The sequence below is a fragment of the Marmota marmota genome, unplaced genomic scaffold (assembly GCF_001458135.2).
Source record: "Marmota marmota marmota unplaced genomic scaffold, marMar, whole genome shotgun sequence".
NCBI classification, from domain to species: domain Eukaryota; kingdom Metazoa; phylum Chordata; class Mammalia; order Rodentia; family Sciuridae; genus Marmota; species Marmota marmota.
The window spans coordinates 7,515,386-7,536,184 of record NW_025999853.1 but is presented as its reverse complement, the minus strand read 5'-3'; the positions used below and the strand labels follow the sequence as shown (position 1 = coordinate 7,536,184).

Here is a 20,799-nt window from a genome sequence, read left to right as displayed (position 1 = left end):
TAACATTTCATTTCTAGACTGGTCTTAAGGGTTATAGCAAGAGAGAAAAACAGGAGAAAAAGAGACCAAGAGGTTAAGAAAAGCTTTGGAGAAACAGACCCACGACCCGGGCAGGTGACACTCCTCTTGGACCTTTCTGGTCCTCATTCTGTGAAGTTGTGCTGAGGCCTCCCGGCCTGACCATCTGATCAGCTGTCATGACGCTCAGGACAGCGGGGACAGGGGACCTGGCCAACCTGTATGCGTAGAGGTTATGGTGGCCCAGTACCCAGGCACTGAGGGTCCAAGCCAGGTTTCTGCGGATGATTCACGGGGAGGATTTGTTCAAGGCGCCCGCCCCTGAGGCTGCTGCCCGATCGGAGCCTGGGAATCTGCATTCTGACAAGCAGGTGCCCCTGGATGCTTGTGTTCTGCAGAGTTTGAGATCCGGACATTTAAAGCACACAGCATCCTGGCAGGAATGGGTAAGAATAGTCGTTCCGGGGCCAGTGAGTGACCCCCAGCAGCCGCCTGAGGTCTAGTTTATGAACTTCACTGAAGAAACGAGAACCGGGGTGTGTAGAACCATCTAACGTGCAGACGGCCACATGGTGAGATGCTCAGTGGAACTGGACGGGGGAGGCGTGGGCAGAATAGAGGAAAAGTTTGTGGACTTTTAATTCAAAGTCCTTGCCCTGCCTTTTTATGTCTTTTCTGTTTTTTAATGCCTCTTATCCTACCTCAGCCTGGAAACCAAAATCACTGGAATTCAATTTTTCAAACTCCACCTTTCATCACACTGGAAATACACCTCCTTCCTGTCTAGTCCCCCACCCCTCTCTCCAGCCCCACCCTCCACGGGGTCCAGGGGGGGTACCAGGTGGGACTACCTGTTGTGCTCAGTACTAGGTAATGGTCACCTTTTGGTGGTCAGCCCCCTGAGGCACGGGTCCAAAAGTCCCTCATACTGAAGTGGCAGGGTCAGAACCTGAGCTTAGCTGTCTGTGTGTCTGACCGGGGGCATCTGCTGTCTCTGGACAGCTGACGTCGTCTGCCGGTGCCCTGGATCTCGAGCCTCTCTTAGGCCTCTTCCTTCCCAGCTTTCTAATCATTTATGGGACCAGATGGTGAAACAAACAGTGATTTATTTTTCAGGGACAGAGGGCTCAGAATCCTTCTTTCTCGCTGGCGCTAAGTATTTATTATTTGAACACGTATTTCCCGGCACATAGTCCACAAAGACGGCCCTTGAACTTGACATGAATTGCATTTAATCCTCCCTGTGCGCTCTGGAGTAGTAGGTGTGAGTAGCCCCATTAGAGATGGGGAAACTGAGGCCCGGACCTGTCCCGAGACCCGTCCAAGGTCACGCAGCTAGGATCACCCCCACCTCCACTCCCACATCCACAGGTGTGCGCCCTTCCCACAGTGCTGTGCTGCTGCCGGCTCTCGGGCTACAAGAGTGAGTTACACAGGGCACGAGCCAGGCTTTGACTTGGGCTCGATGCAGGACCTGGCTTGTCCAGGTCCCTCAGGGGAAGGAACTCCAGAGAGCTGAACGGGGAAGGGGCTGCCCAGGAGCTCGCTGTGGGAGGAAGTACTATCCGGGCTGTGGACGTCAAGGACGTGCCTGGTCCTGGGGACACCTTAGACCCAGCAGGTCCCTGGGCATGCAGCCCTGCATCCCCAAGCAGACTGACCCCTCGAACCGGGTCACTTAGTGGAAATAACAGCAGTCGCATTAGCACGTGCCATGTTTCAGGGTCCTTCCGTCCGAGGGCTCGACAGGTTCTGTGAGGTCGGCACTACTGCCACTCCCACCGTACAGAAGAGGTAAAGTGACTTTCCCAAGGTCACACAGGCAGGACTCCAACCCAGGTGGGTTCAGTGGTCTTACCTATCCTGCCTCCGAGGACAGGGAGCTCTGCGTTTGAAGCTTGCAGACAGGAGTGGTGGGCGATTGAGCTCTCTGACGGAGGCCACAGTGGCTGCCACACCCTTGTGAGCCACCCCTGGTGAAGGCAGGCCCCACGGGGCTGTCCCGGAATGGGGGCCCATGCTCTGGAGGGCGCATTGGGTGCTCCCAGCACCAGCAGTCCTGAGCCAATGGCTCCAAGGCCACAGCTCCTGCCGGCAGATCTGGTGGCCCAGGGGCCCCTGGTGGGCACTGCTGGTGGAAGAAGCCCAGGAAGAAACCTGTTCAGGCCCAGCCGATGGCTTCTTGCGGTTGTGGACTCGTCTTGCTGTTTTATTGTTTTAAAGTTTTATTTCAAGGTAGTTGGAGATTTGGAGCTGCTTGAGGAAATCCCAGTCCCAGAATCTGAAAGGAAGAGCGTGGTCGTGTCAGGGTCTGACGTGGGTTCTGCTCTCAGAACAGTGTCCCCTCTGAAGGGCCAAGCAGTTCCAGGCCCTGGGTAGATGGCCTTCATTTAGATCTCGCCTAGGCCCATCTTAGAGATGTAGAAACAGAGACACAGAGAGGTTGCCTTGTCTTAAGGTCACACAGCAAACGAGGGAGGGCAGGATTAGAACTCAAGAGGAGAACCGGAGCACCTGCTGGCCCTCCCTATTTTAGCTCTGCATCTTGTCACAGGTGGAAATGGGTGGGTGGGTTGCGATTCTCCAGTCCCATATTTCCTACTCTGCCAGGGGCAAGGGCAGGGCCTCAGGCCACCACCCCTGGCTCACTCTGCAGACCCCTGCTGCCTTCCCCTAGGTGCCTAGTTGTGTGGCCTATGGTGAGAAGGACGCGCAAGGCCAGGCTCCCCGCCTCCTGGGAGAGCTTCAGGGCAGAGTCAAAGCGAGGGAGAGAGCGAGGTGATCCGAGGTGGAGTCATGACCTCCACGGGGTGGCTTTGGGGTGCTCTGGCAGAAAGGTTACGTGTCTAATAAGTGACACAGCGATTCTGTGTCAGCTCTGCGCTCTCACTTGGCAGTGCGTGGCCTGATCAGGGCAGGCCACGCGGTTGCCAGGAGCGCTTGTGTCCTGCAAACTATGGCCCCCTACTCTGGGGCAGTCCTGTTGCTGGAGGTGGAGATACCGGGTGAGCTCCGTACAGCAGCAGCCCCCAGGGAGCTGAGACAGGGGCTAGACAGGTAAACAGGTGGCTGTGGTAGGTAGAAGGAAGACAGTGGGCTGTGGAGTCCGGGCCTGGGTCTATTCCTGCTCCCCACCTGCTAGCTTCATTATTATTATTATTATTTATTAGTTGTTGATGGACCTCTGTTTTATTCATTTATGTATATGCTGAGATCCGAACTCAGTGCCTCACACGTGGGAGGCAAGGGCTCCACACTGAGCCCAGCCCAGCCCCACACCTGCTGGCTCTGAGGCTCCAACTCCTCCCTCGGGGCCTCAGTTCCTCATGTGCAGCGGCCAGTGTCTGCCTCGCAGGGCTGGGTGGGAGCTGGGTGTTGGCAGGTGATAAGAGCTTAGAGCCCTGCTGGGCACGCAGCATGCGGTGCTGGTCCCTGCACGGTCAGGCTAGCAGGGGGTGTGACAGTCACCATATCTTGCAGCTTCCCAGGGAGGAAGCAACTGGCTGATGGGAGCCAGGGACAGGGCTGGGCCACCAGAGAGTCCTTTCCGAGGAGGTGAGGTGAGGGCCGGTGCCCACAGCCGTTGGTAAGAAAGGGGGTCGGCATGGAGACACCTGAGGGGGAGACCAGGGCAGAGGACTCGCCCGCCTGGGCCCCTAAGGTGTGAGAGAGCACCCCACTTCAGAAGCAGCCAGGGTCAGCGCCCCGCCAGGCAGGCCTGCAGGGCACAGGGCTCCAGGTGGAGCCCGATGAGGGTCTGGAGAGGGGCAGGAGGATCACGAGCTTGAGGCCAGCCTGGGCAGCTTAGCGAAGACACTGTCCCCAAAGAAAATATAAAAAGCAGTGGTCAGCACTGGCCCTGCCAGTGTAAGACCTGGGTTCGTCCCCAGGACCACAGGAAGGAAGGACGACGGGACCTCAGAGATGTAGGCTTCGCTAGAAACCCTGTGCCACCACCCCGAAATCTGACTTAGGAGAGCAGAGTGGGGGGGCGCCTCCCTGGGCCGTGAGGGTCCTTGTCATGGGCCCTGAGGAGGACACTGGGCCTTGAGAAGACATGAGGGCAAGACTCGTCCTGTGACATACACAGGTGACACCGTGTTCCAGGTCCTGTTCCCCCATGTTGAGATGGATCACCCCAGAAATACCAGGGCGAGGGCACAACCTTTTATTGGAAGGACAGAACAGAGAGAGTCCTCCGCAGAGGAGGGGGTCCAAGTGGGGGCCCCGGGAGGGGGCTGTCCTGCCCCTTCTCAGGTCTCAGGTCCCTTTGTTGTCGTGCCCTCTCCTCCCATCCTGCCTACCCCACCAGAAGGTGGAGGGACCCGAGGGAGGAGCTGGTTCCCTGGAGGCAGGTGACCGTGCAACAGGAGGGGAAGGGGAAGCGCCCTGGAGTGTTAGCGTCTTATTTCCTCTTGGATCGGCCCCATCTTCCTGACCAACCATTACCCTCACTGCCCTTCCCCAGCCTCGGCCGTCTCTATGGAATGTCCTGCCTGAGCAAGTACTCACGGGAAATTCTGATTCCGTAACTTCAGAAACGGGAGTTCACCAGGGCATCTCTCCTGAGTTGGGTCTAACGGTCACTGTCAGAGGGTCTTCGGACCCAGAAGCCGTGCTTGTCCCCACAGGTCTGAGCCACCCACCAGCCTGTCACCTGCAGGTGCATCTGTTGAGGGCAGGGTGGGGTGGCACTGGTCAGGCTCTTGGTCTGGCTTGTTAATGAATGACCCATTGGCCTAGAATTTTCCAGCTCATTCTGTTTCTCTCCCAACCTCCTGCAGTCCCTCTGCCGGGTGCCTCCCTCAGGGCAGCAGACCTGAGTAGGAACACCGGCCATTTCTTGGGGAGCAGTAGATTTTGGGGTTTTTTTTTTTTTTAGATTTTTGTTTTTTCAGAAGAAAACAAATAGACAAAGCCCCCCTCCACCCCCTTGTGGCTTTGCTTGGAGGGACAGGCAGGAGGTGACAAGAGCCATGGGGAGGCCCAGGGCCAGCTCCCCTGGGAAGGCTGTGGTGGCCTGTCCCCACTGCCCCCAGGTGCTCTTGTTCCCTGGAACTGGGGGTCTCCCCAGGAGGCTCTAGTTGGCACTGGAAGTGCATTCATTCATGACAATCGGCCATGCCCTCGGCCGCCGCCTGCCTTGACCCCACTTGCTCGTCTGAACCCCTCTGTTCGCTGCCACCGCTCTGAAGCACCACTTAGTGTATAAATAAAGGCCCCCGCGCCGCCCCGCCCCCGGCTCCGCAGGGCAATTATGTCTGCGAAGCTTCCTTTCTGGAAGCCTGGTGGGGGAGGGGGCCGCACCTCCCTGTCCCTGCTGTCCAGCCTGTTCCTGTCACTCTGGGTACAGCCCAGGCAGGGCCAGCTACGGTGTCCTACCTGTCACCTGCCCCCTTGCCTCCGGTCTGCACTCGGTGCCCCACCCTGTCCCCTCCTTGGGTGGCCTTCTCTCTGTGCCCAGCTCGCTCCTCCCGGTCTCTACGCCCTGTCTTAGGAAAAGTGGTGGCTTCCCCGCCACTGGGCCAGCGCTCTGGCCCTGCCTCAGCCACCTGTGCCCAGTGAGAGCCAGAGGCTAACTGATCCCTCCTCGGGAAAGCCACTGCTGCCTCACGTCACCCTCACGCCCACCCCGTGGCTGTGAGCACACACCTATAGGCCATCATAACTCCTGTCCCCACGGCCACCTGGGGCGAGGTATTGTTTGGCCCATTGTACAGGTGAGGAAGTGGAGGCTTGGGCAAAAGCCCGGGCCTTGCCGCTGGTAACTGCCAGATCTGGAGCCCGACGGTCCCCGGGTTGTCCCTGGCCCCCCTGTGCCGTCATCTCTTCCTCCTCCAGGTCCTGTGGGACACATCCTCTCCCCACGTCTTATCGAACTTGGAATTGGGCTTCCTCAGTCCCTTAGGCCCGGGGCCTGTGTTTAACTGACCAGTTTGTCCTTCCCTGGCACGGAGCCCAGGGCTGGGCAGTGGGCAACCTGCTGGGCAGGGGAGAGGGTGAGTGGACCCATCCACAGCCCACAGAGGGGCCCAACGGAGCCCTAGTGGCACTCCAGGAGGAAGCCGATATGGTCACATGCAGGCCTGAGGCTCCCTGTCCCTCTGTCTGCCTTGAAGTCCCCAACCTACCACTTGTTAGTCACCACCCCAAGGAGCCAGAGGAAGCGCAAGGACAAGTGACATCAGCCAGTCTTCCCTCCTGTTGGCATCTTGGGGCAAAGGACTACTGGGCAAGGTGAATGAGGGGAATTTCTTCACCTTTTTATGAGCTTCTAGAAGATATGGCGCCTTCTCTGGGCCACTCACTGGGCATGCCCAGTGTGATCACCACCGTTACAACCACAGGGGCTTCCACCAAATCCAGACGTCCTGGGCGGAGCAGGCCTGAGCTCCTCCCAGCAAATACTCTCGGGTTTTGTTCAGCATTGATTTTGTGGGTTGGGGGAGAGGCTGATTCTCTGTAAAAATTGTATCTTGAAATCAATTCATTTCTCCCACTTGCCCAAGCAGGGTCGTTGAGCTTAAAAAAAAAAAAAAAAAGATTTTCCCCAGTTCTTGCTTCACTTTTTAAAATGAGCGCCCCAAATTGGGCCAGCGCAGGGGAGCCTCGCCCTTGTTCCTTATTCTGGATGATAAACTAGGTCACTTGCTCCTGCTTGGATTCAGAATTCCCACCGACTGTGGCTCCTCGTGTATGGAGTCACAATGCTCCTCTTGGTTGGGGAGGTGGCCAGGGTGTCCTTTCCAGCACACGGCCTGTCCTGGCACCACCACATTGATGGCTCTGTAGTGACACTGGAGCAGGTCCCAGGCTGGCCTGCCCTCGCTCTGTCCGAGGACCCATCCCCACCCCACTGCTAGGCCTGCTGGGGAGGCGGAGCAAGAAGACCCCTCCTCCCTCTGTACCTCGCAGCTGCACCCACACAAAGGCAGAAGCCCCGGGCTCCAGTCCTAGCCCTGTGGCTCCCAGGCACAAGTGGGCGAGTGCCCGTCTCAGGGCCTCAGTTGGCCATCTGAAGAAACAGGCTGGGGATGGGTGGTGGCAAAGGCATTTCCAACCTTGAAGCTCCGAGTTCTAGGCCATACAAGCAGAGGGGTCTTCACGCCTCGGATGTCCTGAACTCGTGGTGTCTTATCCCCTTCTGGGCCCCAGGTCAACGTCTGTGACCTCGCCTGTGCTGTGTGTGCGTCCGGAGGTCCTCGTCCTGGCCTTAAGAAGCAGATGCTCAGCTCCTCAGTGAGCAGCTGGTGAATTCCGTTGGGCTCGTCCCTGTAGCACTCCGTGGTTGGTGGCCTTCTGCCAGCTGCCATTGGGACTGTACACGGGCCGTCCTTCTTGAAAAAGGAAAAAGGCCATGAGTGGACAGACAAATCTTAGTACTAAAGACATTAATGTGTAGGCAGAGAGCTAACTGCCCTGTGAATCCTGCCAGTATTGGGTACCTTTTTCTGGAACCCATAAGATGCCGGCCCCCACCCCAGCAGCCTCAGAGGCTGGAAGTGAGCTGAACTCACACTGTTGATGGTGATTGGCGTCTCAGAGAGCCTGAGATAAAGGGGCCTGGGTGATGGTGGGGAGATGGCCCTTGGGGCCCAGGTTGTTGCGATTGCCAAGGGTGGAGAAGAGGGGTTCCAGAAACGTGAGGCTTTAGAGCCCCAACTTCAGAGCTGGTACCTCCTCTCCTCTCAGCAAAAGGCTCCCGTCCCCTCACCAGGAATATACACCACGCAAAAATGAAAGCCCCAGAGAATGGCTCCCATGTCCCTTTAGGACAGTGGGGAAATGGGGTATCATTGAAACTTGCTCCTTTATTAAGAAATAAATCAGCCTTTTGGGGTAACTCTCACCCCGTAGCCCACTCACTCCTAAATCCCATCATGCTTCGCCGTCCCGTGGCTCATCTTTACTGGCTGGAGCACTGCTCCTTAGACCACCATCTCCTTAACAGCTGCCCATCAAGGGCCTGCCATCACATCTGTCTGTCTCCTCCGTCAGCAAGACACTGAATCTCCGTGAACCAGGCGTTTTGTAGGATGACAAATGTATTTGACATTAACCGCAGAGCCTGCTCGGGTAAAACGCAGGGCTAAGTCAGCAGTCCTCAGAGTGGAACAGAGGCCACCAGCCCCACGATCGGAGTCGCGGGATCACTACCAGGCCACGGTCCAGGCCGTGCACCTTGCCCCCCCCCCCCAGCTGACCTGCTCAGGTGGCATCTGAGCATCCACACTGTCCCCGCAGCCCGCTGTGTTTCTTACCTATGCTGCAGATTAAGAACCGCTGCCAGGCAGAAGGCAGAGGGACCAGCTGGCTGTCCTGCCAGCCACTGACAAAATGACCCGCTGTGAGGTTTATGACAGTTACTACTTCCTGAGCGCTCTCTGTGTCCCGGGTACTGTGCTAAGTGCCTTCCCTGTGGGTTCTCAATCCTAAAACAACCCTGAGGAGTACTACTCTTACTGTGCCCAGTTTACAGATGGGGAAACTAAGGCCGGAGGGAAGTCGAGTGACTCAGGCAAAACATCAGTAGAATAGGCTGGAAAGAGAGTCTGGGAAGAGGGTCAAGCGCAGAGCCTTCAAAGCCAGCTGGTTCAAGGGGTGAAGGTCCAGGAGAACCTGGAGGGCCCCTCTTCCCAGAGTGTCACCCTCAGGGAGGCCATCTCCATGGGGGAGGGGAAGCCCTCCTCCCTCTCCACCAGCGGTGACTTCCCAGAGCCCAGAGCTGGCCGGCAGGTGCACCGCCCGCCTGCCCCGCTGCCTTCAGATTTCCCAGGAAATCCAGCCTCCCCGCCCCCCCCCCCAGCAAGCAGCGCAAGAGCAGCGTCCCTTCCCCGCCATTGTCCCTGTTGCAGGCCACCATTCATCCGAAGCCAGTCCAGCTTGGCAGCGGCCCCATTCCTGTTCCGACGCCCCTCCCGCACCCTGCCCAGGCCTCCGGAAGCCCAAACAGAGGCTCTGAGATGTGAATCAGGCCCTTCCAGCTGCACCTGGCCGGCCGGAAGGGAGCCCCGTGCCACACGCCCTCGTGGGCAGCGCTGGGGGCCCCTGACCAGCATTCGGTTCCCTTCCTCCTTCCTCCTGGCCTCCCCAGATGGTGGGCGGTGCCAGGGTCCTCCCCTCCTCCAGGGCTGCCGCAGTCACCCGGGGCTCAGCGCTGGCCTTAACAACCCTGAGGAGTCCCAGGAGCCCCGCTGCTCGTCGGCCTCCACCTCTGGGCTGGTGTGGAGCCCTGAAGCCGCAGCTGCAGGCGGGGTGCCAGGCCCGCAGAGGGCAGGGGGCAGGGGGCAGGGGTAGGCACCAGAGCCAGCAGCCTCGCAGCCGCGGACTCTGCACAACGCCTGCCACCCCGCACTGGATCCTTCCTTCATTCCCTTGATGAATCTTAGAGTGTCTGTTACGTGCCAGGCACTGGGAATACAACAGTGAACCCCCAAAATGAAAAGTATCTACTCCAGAGCTCGGGGTGTGACTCCGTGGTAGATATGTGCTTGGCCTACAGGGGGCCCTGGTTCCTTTCCCACCACCACCAATTAAAAAAAAAAAAAAATCTGCCCTCTGCCCTCTTCAAGATCCAGAAGGGAGAGACCAGCAAAATAAGTCAGTTGTGATAAGTGGGTCAGAAGCAGGTGGGTGCTGAGGTCAGGGAAGGGGATGGGGAGAGCTGAGGCCCCAGAGGTCTCTCTTTTTTGGGGGGGGGTGTACCAGAGATTGAACCCAGGAGCGCTTAATCACTGAGCCACATCCCCAGCCCTTTTTAAATATTGTATTTAGACACAGGGTCTCTGAGTTGCTTAGGGCCTCGATAAGTTGCTGAGGCTGACTTGGAACTTGTGGTCCTCCTGCCTCAGCCTCCTAAGTCACAGGGATTAACAGGTGTGGGCCTCCCCAGCCAACCAGAGGTTCCTCTTAATGGCCACCCTGACCCTGAGTTTTTCGGGATGCATTTGGGGGTGGCCAGTGCCTAGCTGGTTCCACCTGGCTGTTTTGTAGTCGGCTCTGGGGTCCTTTAGCTGAGCAGGGGCAGCTGGCTTTGGGGCATCGGGGCTCCCGCAGGGGCAGTCCTTCCCATCCTGGAGTGACTGGGAGAGGCTGCAGGCGGTGGCCCTCAGGCAATCCCAGCCCAGTGAATGAAACCGTCCCAGGATCACACACTGGTCCTGCTCAGTCCAAGCCTCTACTTTACACCCTGGCATTGGACCTCCCTGCCAGGGCAGCCCTGGGATCCCAGAGAACTGGCCACAGCTGGAGCCATTCCATCTGCTCTGGGTGGGACTGGAGCCTCAGAAGTGTTTAATGCTCCCCTGTGATCCCAGTGAGCAACCAGCGTTGAGCCCCCAGCTCCACTGGCTCTCCCGGAGATGGGAACTCCCAGCTGGGTCTGGAGACCTCCTCAGGCAGGATCTCTGAGTGCAGTCTGCCTGGATTAGAACCCCAGCCTCAGTTTTTTGGTTTGTTTGTTTGTTTGTTTTGTTGGGGATTGAACCCAGGGCCTTGCGCGTGCCAGGCAAGCACTCTACCAACTGAGCTATATCCCCAGCATGCCCCCCACCCCGCCTCAGTTTCCAGATCTCTAAGTTGGGAATACGAGTGATACCTGCCTCACAGAGTGTGAGGATTAACAATGGCTGGAACATAGTAGGTGCTCCATAAAATGGTAGCTGTGGAAAGGTGTGCCTCTCTCTCTTGCTATAGCTGTGGTTTCCACAGTAAGTCCTGGTGACCAGCCCTCTCCCCGAGTTTAAGAATTGCTGGACCAGAAGGAAATGTAGTAGACTCCGAGCAAATCAGCTCAACGGGTTCTGTCCCTTCCCCCAGTTCTGCAATGAAAGACAAAAGAATGCATCAGAAATATTCCGATTTTTTCAAACACGGAAGCTGAGGCTGCGCCTGAGCTAATACTCGTGAAAGGCAGATTCGGACAGTCCCAGTCACTGGAAGCTTCCAGAGTTACCTGTTTCTCTGGATTTCCATTTCCCTGCATGTCCCCTACCCGAGCATTGAGATGAGCAATGGTTCTTCCTTGTGCGTGGGTCTCGCATCTGAGGGAGGTTGCAGACATCACAGGAGATGTTTTAACTTAAGGGAAACCAGCTCCTCTTCCTTTTAAGATGAAACGGTAGTAAAATTTTAAAGGCTTTGTCCAACAACCTCTATATTTGGTACTTAAAGTAATCATAGTTGCCTTTTTTAGACGTCCAAATTAAAAATAGACATTGCAAGGAGATCACAGGACACAGCCCAGAGCCAGGAGCCATGTCCACGGTTTCCGAGAATCAGCCTCCCCTGACCTAATGGGTACTTCGGGGAGATCAGAGGGGCATGAACGGAGCTGGAGACTGGGGCTGGGGAACGTCTAGGAGCCTCCCAGCAGCAGATGGTGAACCTGGATGCTGAGCGCTGTGATTAACAAGAGCTGTGAACTGGAGAGAGATCGCAGATTACAGACATTTCCACAGAGTAGAAGTGTGGTTCTCAAAGCGTGGTGACCGGACCATCAGCACCAGCACCACCTGGGGTGAGGGGTTGAACTGGGTCCCCTTGCCCCAAGTTCATGTCAAATTCTCAACCCCAAAGTCCCTCAGAATGCGACTGTGGTTGGAGATGGTGTCTTTGAAGAGGTGATCGTATAAAAACAAAATGTCCAGACAGCAGTCTAATCCTTAGAAAAAGAGGAGACCCCGGTGGGGCCTGATCAAGGGAGGGTGTGCTTGAGCCAAGGAGGGAGTCCCCGGAACACCAGCCCTGCCCAGCACCTTGATCTTGGACTTCAGCCTCTGAAACTGTGGGAGAATGCCTTCTGTCGTTTAAACCCTCCAATCTGGGGTCCGGCTGCCCTAGCAGACTCACACGCTGGGAACCTGCTGGAAATGCAGATTCTCAGGTCCTGTCCCCAACCTGCTGACTCATCAGTTCTGGGAATGGAATCCAGCAAACTGCTTTATGTGACTTCCATGCACGCGAAAGCTTGAGAACCAGTCGATAGTTATTATTGACCCAGGAGAGAATGATGTAGGTGTGGAAAGAAGGAAAGGCCCTTTCGTAGGCTCTGTGGTCTCTGGGAATGTCTCAGTGGGCTCCTTGATTGACAGGTATATAAAAGGGGTCTGTAGGCAGGGGACATGGAAGCAACATGCCTTAGACATTGCAGTCTTCCTCATCACAAATTCTAACATGTTGTTATCCACGAAGGAACATGGAGATTGTCCTGCCCATCTTGGTGTGATGGCAGAGGAGTCCTGTCTTCCCTGTGACCTGTCCAGGGCTCCCCTTCATCCAGGATTCCTGAACCAAGCTTCAAGGAATCCACAGAATTTCTAGGGATCTGGAGTTGTGTTTAAGATTTTATGAATTTTGTGTTTTTTTATTTTGATGACAATCTTTTGAAAAAGTTCAAGCATTTCTGGGTTATCAGCCTCACCCCCTGACACCCTAGTCCTGCCACGGGATGCCCTGGCACACATATTCACCGATGGTGTTTGGTGGCACCAGGTGGCTCCATTTTATTGTTTTTAGCTAATTCGAGGTGGGTGGAGAACAAAATGTGTGGACGGTGTACTTGTACCAAGTAAAAAGGCAACTGGAGTCACAGCTGTGGAGTGCTGGAGTAAGTGGGAATGAGAAGCCTGAACCCTAGTGGCCACGCAGCACAGTAGCAGGGATTTCAGAAGGGCCTGCCCAGAGCCCCCAGAGAGCTCCACAGGATCCCGCAGGACCTCATTCCCATAAAATACCCCCCACTGTGCTGAGGTATTCATCTGAGTGTCTGCTTTTGTTTTGGTCTTGGAGCTGGATACCTGGTCTTATATTTGTGCATAGTTTAGTGATGACGTATTTTTAATCAATCCAGTCAACACTATTCTGAAATTGTTTGAAAACTAAAAAGCATAAAAACAAATTAAAACATGTTTTTAAAGACTTGAACACAGGTGAGTTTCCTCTGGACGTGGCTCAGCTTTGAAAAGCTCTCCGGCCCCAGGCGCCCTGAGGGAGGTCATGTGACCTGGCTGTGGCAGCTGGTCTTCTCGCCTCCTTCTCTGCTGTGGAAGAGAAAAAACCCACAAATGCCACATTTCAAAGCCCCATTGAATTATTTTCCACTTCTGCCATTGGAGGGATTGGAGGGAAAGTGACTCCAATGTCTGGGGTCCATGTTCCCTCCTCTGTGGCCAGGATGCTGAAGCACAGCCTCCCTGGGGATCTAGAAAAGGGGGAGGGGACCCCCTCACTCTTCCGCTCATCTTAGGAATTTCATTGCCTTCAAAATTATCCTGAGCAATTAAACGGCAAAATCGATGGGCCCTGTTTTCCTCGTGCTCTTTCCATTTCCTTGAAGGACCTTTTTCTTCTTAATGGCATTGCTTACCAGCCCAGGTCGCCCATGAGTGCTCCTCTTACCGTGATGGATACATCTGCTTCCAAGTCAGGAATTGCAAAGGTCAGAGTTTCTCTATTCAAAATAAATATTAATTGAATTCAGTGACCTGGGACTGACCTGTGGCAAAACTATAGAGCTGGCAAGATTGATCTTTGAGATTCCCGACCTTCTCTCTTAGGTTTCTTTTTTCTCCTTTCATAAAAGAATGCACACCTGTTAACCCCCCTGGACCAGCCCGGGAATCCTTGGGACAAAGGGGGAAGTGGGTCCCGGGTTTCCCAGGAGCGCCCTTCGGGGATGAAGGGCAGGGGTAGGAATGAGGCTGGAAAAGCAGCTTGGTGCTGGAGCTGGAGGTCAGCAGACCCGTGTATGGTGCGGAGTCTTCTTGGAACAAGGAAGAAATCAGGACACCATGTCACCTGCAGCTCCTGCAGCCATTCCACAGCCTGGTGTTGTCCCTAACTTTAAGCACAACTAACAACTCCTTTTCTGTTTAAAGGAAGGGACTAGCCCACACTCTGGAGAGCAGGGGTGGTGTCATGGCTCTGAGCCTACAACAGGGTGTCATCCTTCCATGCAGGTCTCCAAATCCCTGGGTACTGGTGACCAGGATGGCAGAGCACAGGGCATGGTGGTCTCCTGTTTCCGAGTCCAGAGAACTGGCACAGAATGGACAGTCCTTGGGGAGAAACCTTTGTTCCTGAAATTTAGAGGAGCACAGACGTGTCCCAAGCACAAACATGTCCCTCTATCGAGACTCGTAGCTCTTTGCCTAGACTGTGACCACACAGGTTGGGCTTCCCCACGCCCTTCCCGCACCCGGGGAGGTCTAGCTGCGTGTCTGGACGTGGCCAAGTGGAAAAGTTCCAGACGCCCCCTGACCTGTGTCCCCCCTCTTGTGTCCCCTCTGCAGCTGGAACTCTCCAACACGGCCGTCCTGCACCAGATGAGGCGGGACCAGGTGACCGACACGTGCCGAGCCCACAGCGCCCTGAGCCGCAAGCGGCGGGTGCTGACCCCCAACGACCTGAAGCACCTGGTGGTGGACGAGGACCACGAGCTCATCTACTGCTACGTGCCCAAGGTGGCGTGCACCAACTGGAAGCGGCTCATGATGGTCCTGACGGGCCGCGGCAAGTACAGCGACCCCATGGAGATCCCGGCCAGCGAGGCGCACGTGGCGGCCAACCTCAAGACGCTCAACCAGTACAGCATCCCCGAGATCAACCACCGCCTCAAGAGCTACCTCAAGTTCCTGTTCGTGCGCGAGCCCTTCGAGAGGCTGGTGTCCGCCTACCGCAACAAGTTCACGCAGAAGTACAACACGTCCTTCCACAAGCGCTACGGCACCAAGATCATCCGGCGCCAGCGCAGGAACGCCACGCAGGAGGCGCTGCGCCGCGGCCACGACGTGCGCTTCGAGGAGTTCGTCGCCTACCTCATCGACCCGCACACGCAGCGCGAGGAGCCCTTCAACGAGCACTGGCAGACGGTGCACTCGCTGTGCCACCCGTGCCACATCCGCTACGACCTCGTGGGCAAGTACGAGACCCTGGAGGAGGACTCCAACTACGTGCTGCAGCTGGCGGGCGTCGGCGGCTCGCTCAAGTTCCCCACCTACGCCAAGTCCACCCGAACTACGGACGAGATGACCACCGAGTTCTTCCAGAACATCAGCTCCGAGCACCAGACGCAGCTCTACGAAGTCTACAAACTCGACTTTTTAATGTTCAATTACTCAGTGCCCAGCTACCTGAAATTGGAATGAGGGGCGGTGGGGGTGGGGGTTGCGGTGGGGGTCGGGTGGGGTGGGCACCGGGGAGGGGAGCGGGCAGAGGGAGAGAGTCATGCTTTTTAATTTAAGATTTTTATTTGTCAAAAGAATTCTATGGATATTGGGTTATTTTGTAAATTAATATTGCTTTGGGGAACGTGCTGCGAGCAGCATGGTGAGAATTATTTAAAGTCCTTCGAAGGGAGGGACCGCCGTCTTCAGCAGGGGAAGAGGGTGGATTGTCCTTGTTTTCAGAAGTGAATACTGCAACACTGTCTCAGAGGTTTCCTTGTGTCCTGGTGAATTCCATGGTGACTTGTGCATTCCATGAGTTCTGATTAATGTTATTTATAGTTATTTAAACACGGTCTCCGTATAGATTTCTTTTTGGCAGCAGAACGCCGAGGTCCCCTGAAGAAATCTATGGTTCCAGCTTTGCTCGCTACAGCTCATTGGGGGGCACGATGTTCTCCCTACTAACCTCTCATGGGGTCGTCTGGTGACAATCCTTGTGATGCGTGTGGATGCCACTGTTCTTGAAGTTCTGCTGGAGATAAATAGGTCACTATTGCACTCAGAGGCATCTTCCCAAGGGGCTAATTCCAAACCCAATGCAATTGACCCCAAAGTCCCTTGCCATAAAGAAATGTGACTTTTTTTTTTAAACCCAAGGAGACAGCTGATTGTAGCAATTTTTTTTTTCACCAAAATTAGCAGCCTGATAGAATAGGCTATTTTTAAACAGAAAATTTTAACTGGCAGTGCCGGTTGTGGTGAAGGTGAAGCAGCTGTTGCTTTATGGCCAACAAGTATTTATTGAGCATCTACTATATTCTAGGTTCAGGTATAGGCCCTGCAGACAGAGCATTGAACAAACCCAGTAGACTTAGCCCTCAAGAAGCTTTACGTGGACACAGAGCATCCAGCTCGACATTAACCAGGCCCCTGATCTTCACGGACTTCAAGTGGGGTTTGGACTCTGTAACTCTAGAAGGCCCGTGAGCCCTACATATTTGCATTTTTCTCTGGCCCAAATTTGAAAACCACACACTTGGATCAGGCTACTCAGTGAGTAATCTAAGGTCATTACCCAAGAAATAGCAAAAATATTTCCTATTTTGTGCCCTGAAGCCCCAGAAGGGACTCTCCAGGCACAGCGTGGAAGAGTGCTGTAACCGAGGTCTGGTTGGGTAAGGAGAGGAGAAGGTCCTCAAGTGCCTCCTCCCGCCATGTCCAGTCAACATCCGCATCCCCGGGTGGAGGTGTCTTCTACGCTTCCCAGGTACACACTTGGGGAGTTGCAACAGGCTGCATTTATGCCCCTTGTAAAGATCAGAGGTGGGCTGTGTGGGCACGTGCTTACCCGCCCACCTTCCCCATCCTGCAGAGGCTAAGAGACCCTCCGAACCTTCGTGACTGCCAAGCATGGGCGGCAAGGACAGCCTCCTGCCCTCTTCATCCACACTCCTTTCCTCTGGAAGGCTGCCACTGGCCACTCCTGTTCCTTGCTGATTAACATCCAAACCTGCTTCTGAATTCCAGCCATTTCCAGCGCTTTCTCGATTGAAGTTTGAGCCACATCCCTCTTACAGCTAGTGAATGAGTCGGTAGCAGATACTGTATATAATAATAATAATAATAAAAATAATAATAATAGTTCTAATAATAGGGGAGGGTGGGATGGGGTGTGGGTAAGTTTTGCTTTTTGTTTTTGACGCGATATAGAGTGAAGGGGTGAGAATATTTTAAACAGAAATGAATAATTTATCTCAGAAACTATTAAAGTTGTGTTGTAAAGCTCACAGCAAGCTCCGTGACCAGCAGCTGCAGCATCTCAACGAGGAGATTATTTCATTTAACTTGAGGGAGAGGTGTGCCAGGGAGGTGGCCGAGGTATTTATAAAACATCACGTGTCTTCTGGGCTCTCTCCTCTTTGGAGAGAGGGCACAGCAACTTTGCCCTTCGTGGACAGAGATCTATGCAGTGTGTTTGAGCAAGTAGAGTGACAGACCCTGGCTGTCCCTGCAATTGAGAGTCTGGACCTTATTTCCAGGCGAGAGACAGTGTCCTCAAGAGATAGGGCTTCTGTTGAAGCAGGTCGTGCTGCATGTCCTAACCCGTGCTCTACACGACAGGGGCTCTCTGGGACATTGAGTTGGTGTGATGCAGATGAGGTTGGTGGTCAGATGTCCTTGGGAAACCAAGTTGAGCGAGTCTCTTTTCTGAGTGGAGAAGGCGTGTAGTGCATGGTGAACCCCAAGGCCATCTGGGAGTCGGGGCATTTCCTGCACTTGGCATGACCAGGAGGCTCTATTTTGCATGTTAACTCCCAGAGCTGATGTCCCGCAGAAGGTGCTTCGGTTAGGGTGAGGCAGCCCCTCCAGGGTCTGCAAGGATCAACCCCCTTGGATCCTTGTTTTTGCTTTTGCCCCCCCTCCAAAAACAAACAAGCAAAACCAAAATGGCGCCAGTCTCCATCTGGTTTCCAGCCTCAGAGGATTAAATGTTGACTTCAGTGCAAGGCGTCTAATCCTGGACACCCCCACGGACAGCTAGCACCACCCCCAGAGTGGAGGGAAGTCTTGGGTGGTGTGGACGGAAGGGCAGGAGTGGGGCAGAGTGCATAAGGCCACTGAGGGCCCCGCTGCCCTGCCTCCAGTCTCTCCATGGGAACAGACGACCCTGGCGGAGGCTTCTGCAAGTCCACAGCCTGCAACTGTTCACTGTGTGCTTTTTTTCCCTGGTTTTCATGGAAATCCACACTGGTTTCCGTGTTGGCACCCTCTGTCTCCTTCCCGTGCAAGCTTGCCCAGTGCCGTGTGCAGATGGCCTTTCATTGGCTTTTGTCTCTTAAGTGAGATAGATTGTCCTTCAGGGGACGAGGCGTCATGTCTGAAATGAGAAATTCTTTCTCTGCGTTCTGTTTTGTGTTCACGTTTTGTTTTCTAACGACATCAAATTTTTTTTAACAAAAATTGATGCAACCATTTTGCAGAATGTAGAACGTATTCTGTGTCCTTGGCTAAAGAAATCCATGGGTGAAGTGCACCTGGGAAACAAAAGTCAGTGTTTCCTAAAGAAAAAAAAAAACGTTTTAAGATGCTTCCTATTGCATGCATAGCTGGAGAAAAGCGCGGGCCGGTGTCCCCAGCTCCAGGCCACTTTTCAAAGGGGCTGCTGTGCTTTAAGACCAAGGTGTCATCAAGGCTGTATTTACGAGGACCTTCCTGCTTACCTGTCCCTTTGCTTGGAGAACTTGAGATTTTGTCCGCCGTGGGTTTGGTGCCTGCAGCCTCTCCAGACCCCCCACTGCCCTCCCCAGCTGGTCTGGGAAGAAGGGCAGCCCAACAACTGGACTGTCTTAGAGGAGACCGCCCCCTCCCTGCCCAGTGGGTGAGCCTCGCCTCCCCTCCTGCTGGTTCAGGGCAGTGGGAATTTTAGCAGAACCAGGCCTCCCAGAAACAGGTGAGCAAGCACGTGGTATAATCCACGCTATAGAAAACTCGAGAAAAAGAATGCAAGGCCCTAGCACACTTAGAGTGCAAGGGACCACGATTATAAAAGTCCCTCTTCTAACCTGGCAAAAAGCAGAGGGTCTCGGCTAACTTTCTTAGACAGTTCTTCCCTGCGTGTGTGCATGAGCGCACACATACACACACACACACACACACACACACACACGCTGAGCTGAGCTGCCCTGCCCTGCCCTGTGCAATCCTGGTGACCAGGTCCCATCCTCCCCCACCTTTATGTCAGCAGGACTGACCACACTGCTTCCCTGAACCCCACCACCAGAGACCCCCCAGCCTTTCCCAGCATAACCAACAGGACCAGCTTGACCCTTGGCTGTGAATAGGCGGATTTCAGTCTCTATTCTCTGTTAGGTACAGAAGGGGCTGCCTGTATTTTTTTATGAGCATGCTCAGTGTGGCATATGGACATATAATTTAACATCTTTGTGGGGTGTGATTTTTTTCCTTTTACATATCTGTATGCAGTAGAGGGCCTGTTGTAGAAAACGCTCCCTGTGTCTTCCTGTACTGTTAAAGAAAGCTGAATTCCACATTGCCAACAAAAGCGTGAAATGTTCATGAACCTTCCTCCAGGAAAAGCCATTCAAGCCTGATTATTTTTCTAAGTAACTTCAATTAAATTGAAGAAAGAAAGAAAAAAGTCTTTCTGTGTATGGTTTGTTCATGGGTCGTTAACAAAAGACTGTAGGGGCGGGCTGGGCTGGGCTCCCCAGCACGTGGGAGGCCCGGCTCATGTGCATCAAAGGGTGGAGACGTGGATGCCAGCCGTCTACCTGGCCACGGTAGAGAGCATCGTGGACCCCAATCCTGGTGGGTGGATGAATGGAAGCTTGTCTTCATTCCATTTTTCTGTGAATTCCCTGGAGAGGGATGCCTTGCGATGGGGTGGTGCCGCACTCCTATGGAAAATAAAGCAGGAGACTCTCAGGGTTCAGTGGCGTAGTATTCAAACCCAGGGCCGTGTGTCTTCAACCCTGTGCTTTGGGCGTCGATAATCACACCTCTCTAAGTGACTCCATGGTCCTACACAAGGGGGTTGCCGCCCCGCACGTGAAGCCCCGATGTTCTGTTCCTTATCTGGTGCCCCACAGACCTTTCAGCTCCACACATGGGTGCTGCCTTAGGCCGTTTTCTGTTGCTATAACCAAATGCCTGAGGTAGGGACTTAATAAAGAGTTTTACTTGGCTCATGGTTCTGGAGGCTGGAGGGTCAAGTGTCACGGCACTGGTGGCCTAGCAAGGACCCCCTTGTCTGGATCACCACCACATGGCAGAGAAATGGAAAGGGGGCCAATCGCATGCGGGGGGTGAGGCAGCAGCGAGGGAAGTTCAGGAGCCTACCTCCTGGGAACTCACCAGGGTTCTACAAGAACATCAATCCCTTCAGGGGGTGTGCTCGGTGCCCTCTTAAGGGTTCACCACCTCAGCACCACCACCCTGGGGACCGAGCTTCTAGCACACAAACCCGTGGGGGTGCACCGAGCTAGATCCAAAACACGAAGGCACCTTTCACCTCTGACGGCAAAAGTCATAGATTTTTTTTCAAAGAAGAAATCACACAGTTGTTTATCATTATATTCTCACTTCCTTAAATGTATTAACTAAACACTTTAACACGACCTCACGGGGTGCGGAGATCTATGGCTTTCCTCATCCGTGCCGGACATGGTCTCTGATGTGGCCACTCACTGGCCGCTCCCGCCCCCAGTGGTCTGCCTCCCACTCGTTCCTGTCTGGTGACTGTTCTCGCTCTGGTCCTATCTGGGGGAAATGCCCAGACCACAGGGCTTAGTCACCCTGCACTGACAGAAAACACTTCTTTTTTTAATCAGTGAGTGGATGTAACTTAGCCATGACCTGTCCCTGTCTCACTTGGGACACTGAATGTTCATGGGAAGCAAAGATGCATGCGGCCCTCTCCGGCCCCCTGTGGCCTGCTTGGAGAGGGGCTGAATGGCCTCTTATCCGTGGCCAGCTAATCCTCAGGAGTCTCTGAAGGCTTCACAGGTGCCCCCCATCTGACAGAGAGGACCAAGGCAGAGGAGGCTGTGGCCCAGAACGTGGCCAGAGGGTGAGAGTGTCATGATCCCTCACC

The 20,799-nt window shown here is 54.6% G+C and overlaps 1 protein-coding gene across 2 annotated transcripts in view; it reads left to right on the top strand.

The window, feature by feature from the left end:
• The window catches only part of Chst11 (carbohydrate sulfotransferase 11), a 208,532-nt gene extending 189,185 nt beyond the window's left edge, over window positions 1-19,347 (top strand). For both annotated transcript variants that reach the window (XM_048802849.1, XM_048802842.1), the window contains exon 3: window positions 14,310-19,347. In XM_048802849.1, the coding sequence (XP_048658806.1) occupies window positions 14,310-15,164 (855 nt within the window). In that variant the 3' untranslated portion in view covers window positions 15,165-19,347. The remainder of the gene's footprint in view (window positions 1-14,309) is intronic.
• The last annotated feature ends 1,452 nt before the right edge of the window (window positions 19,348-20,799 follow it).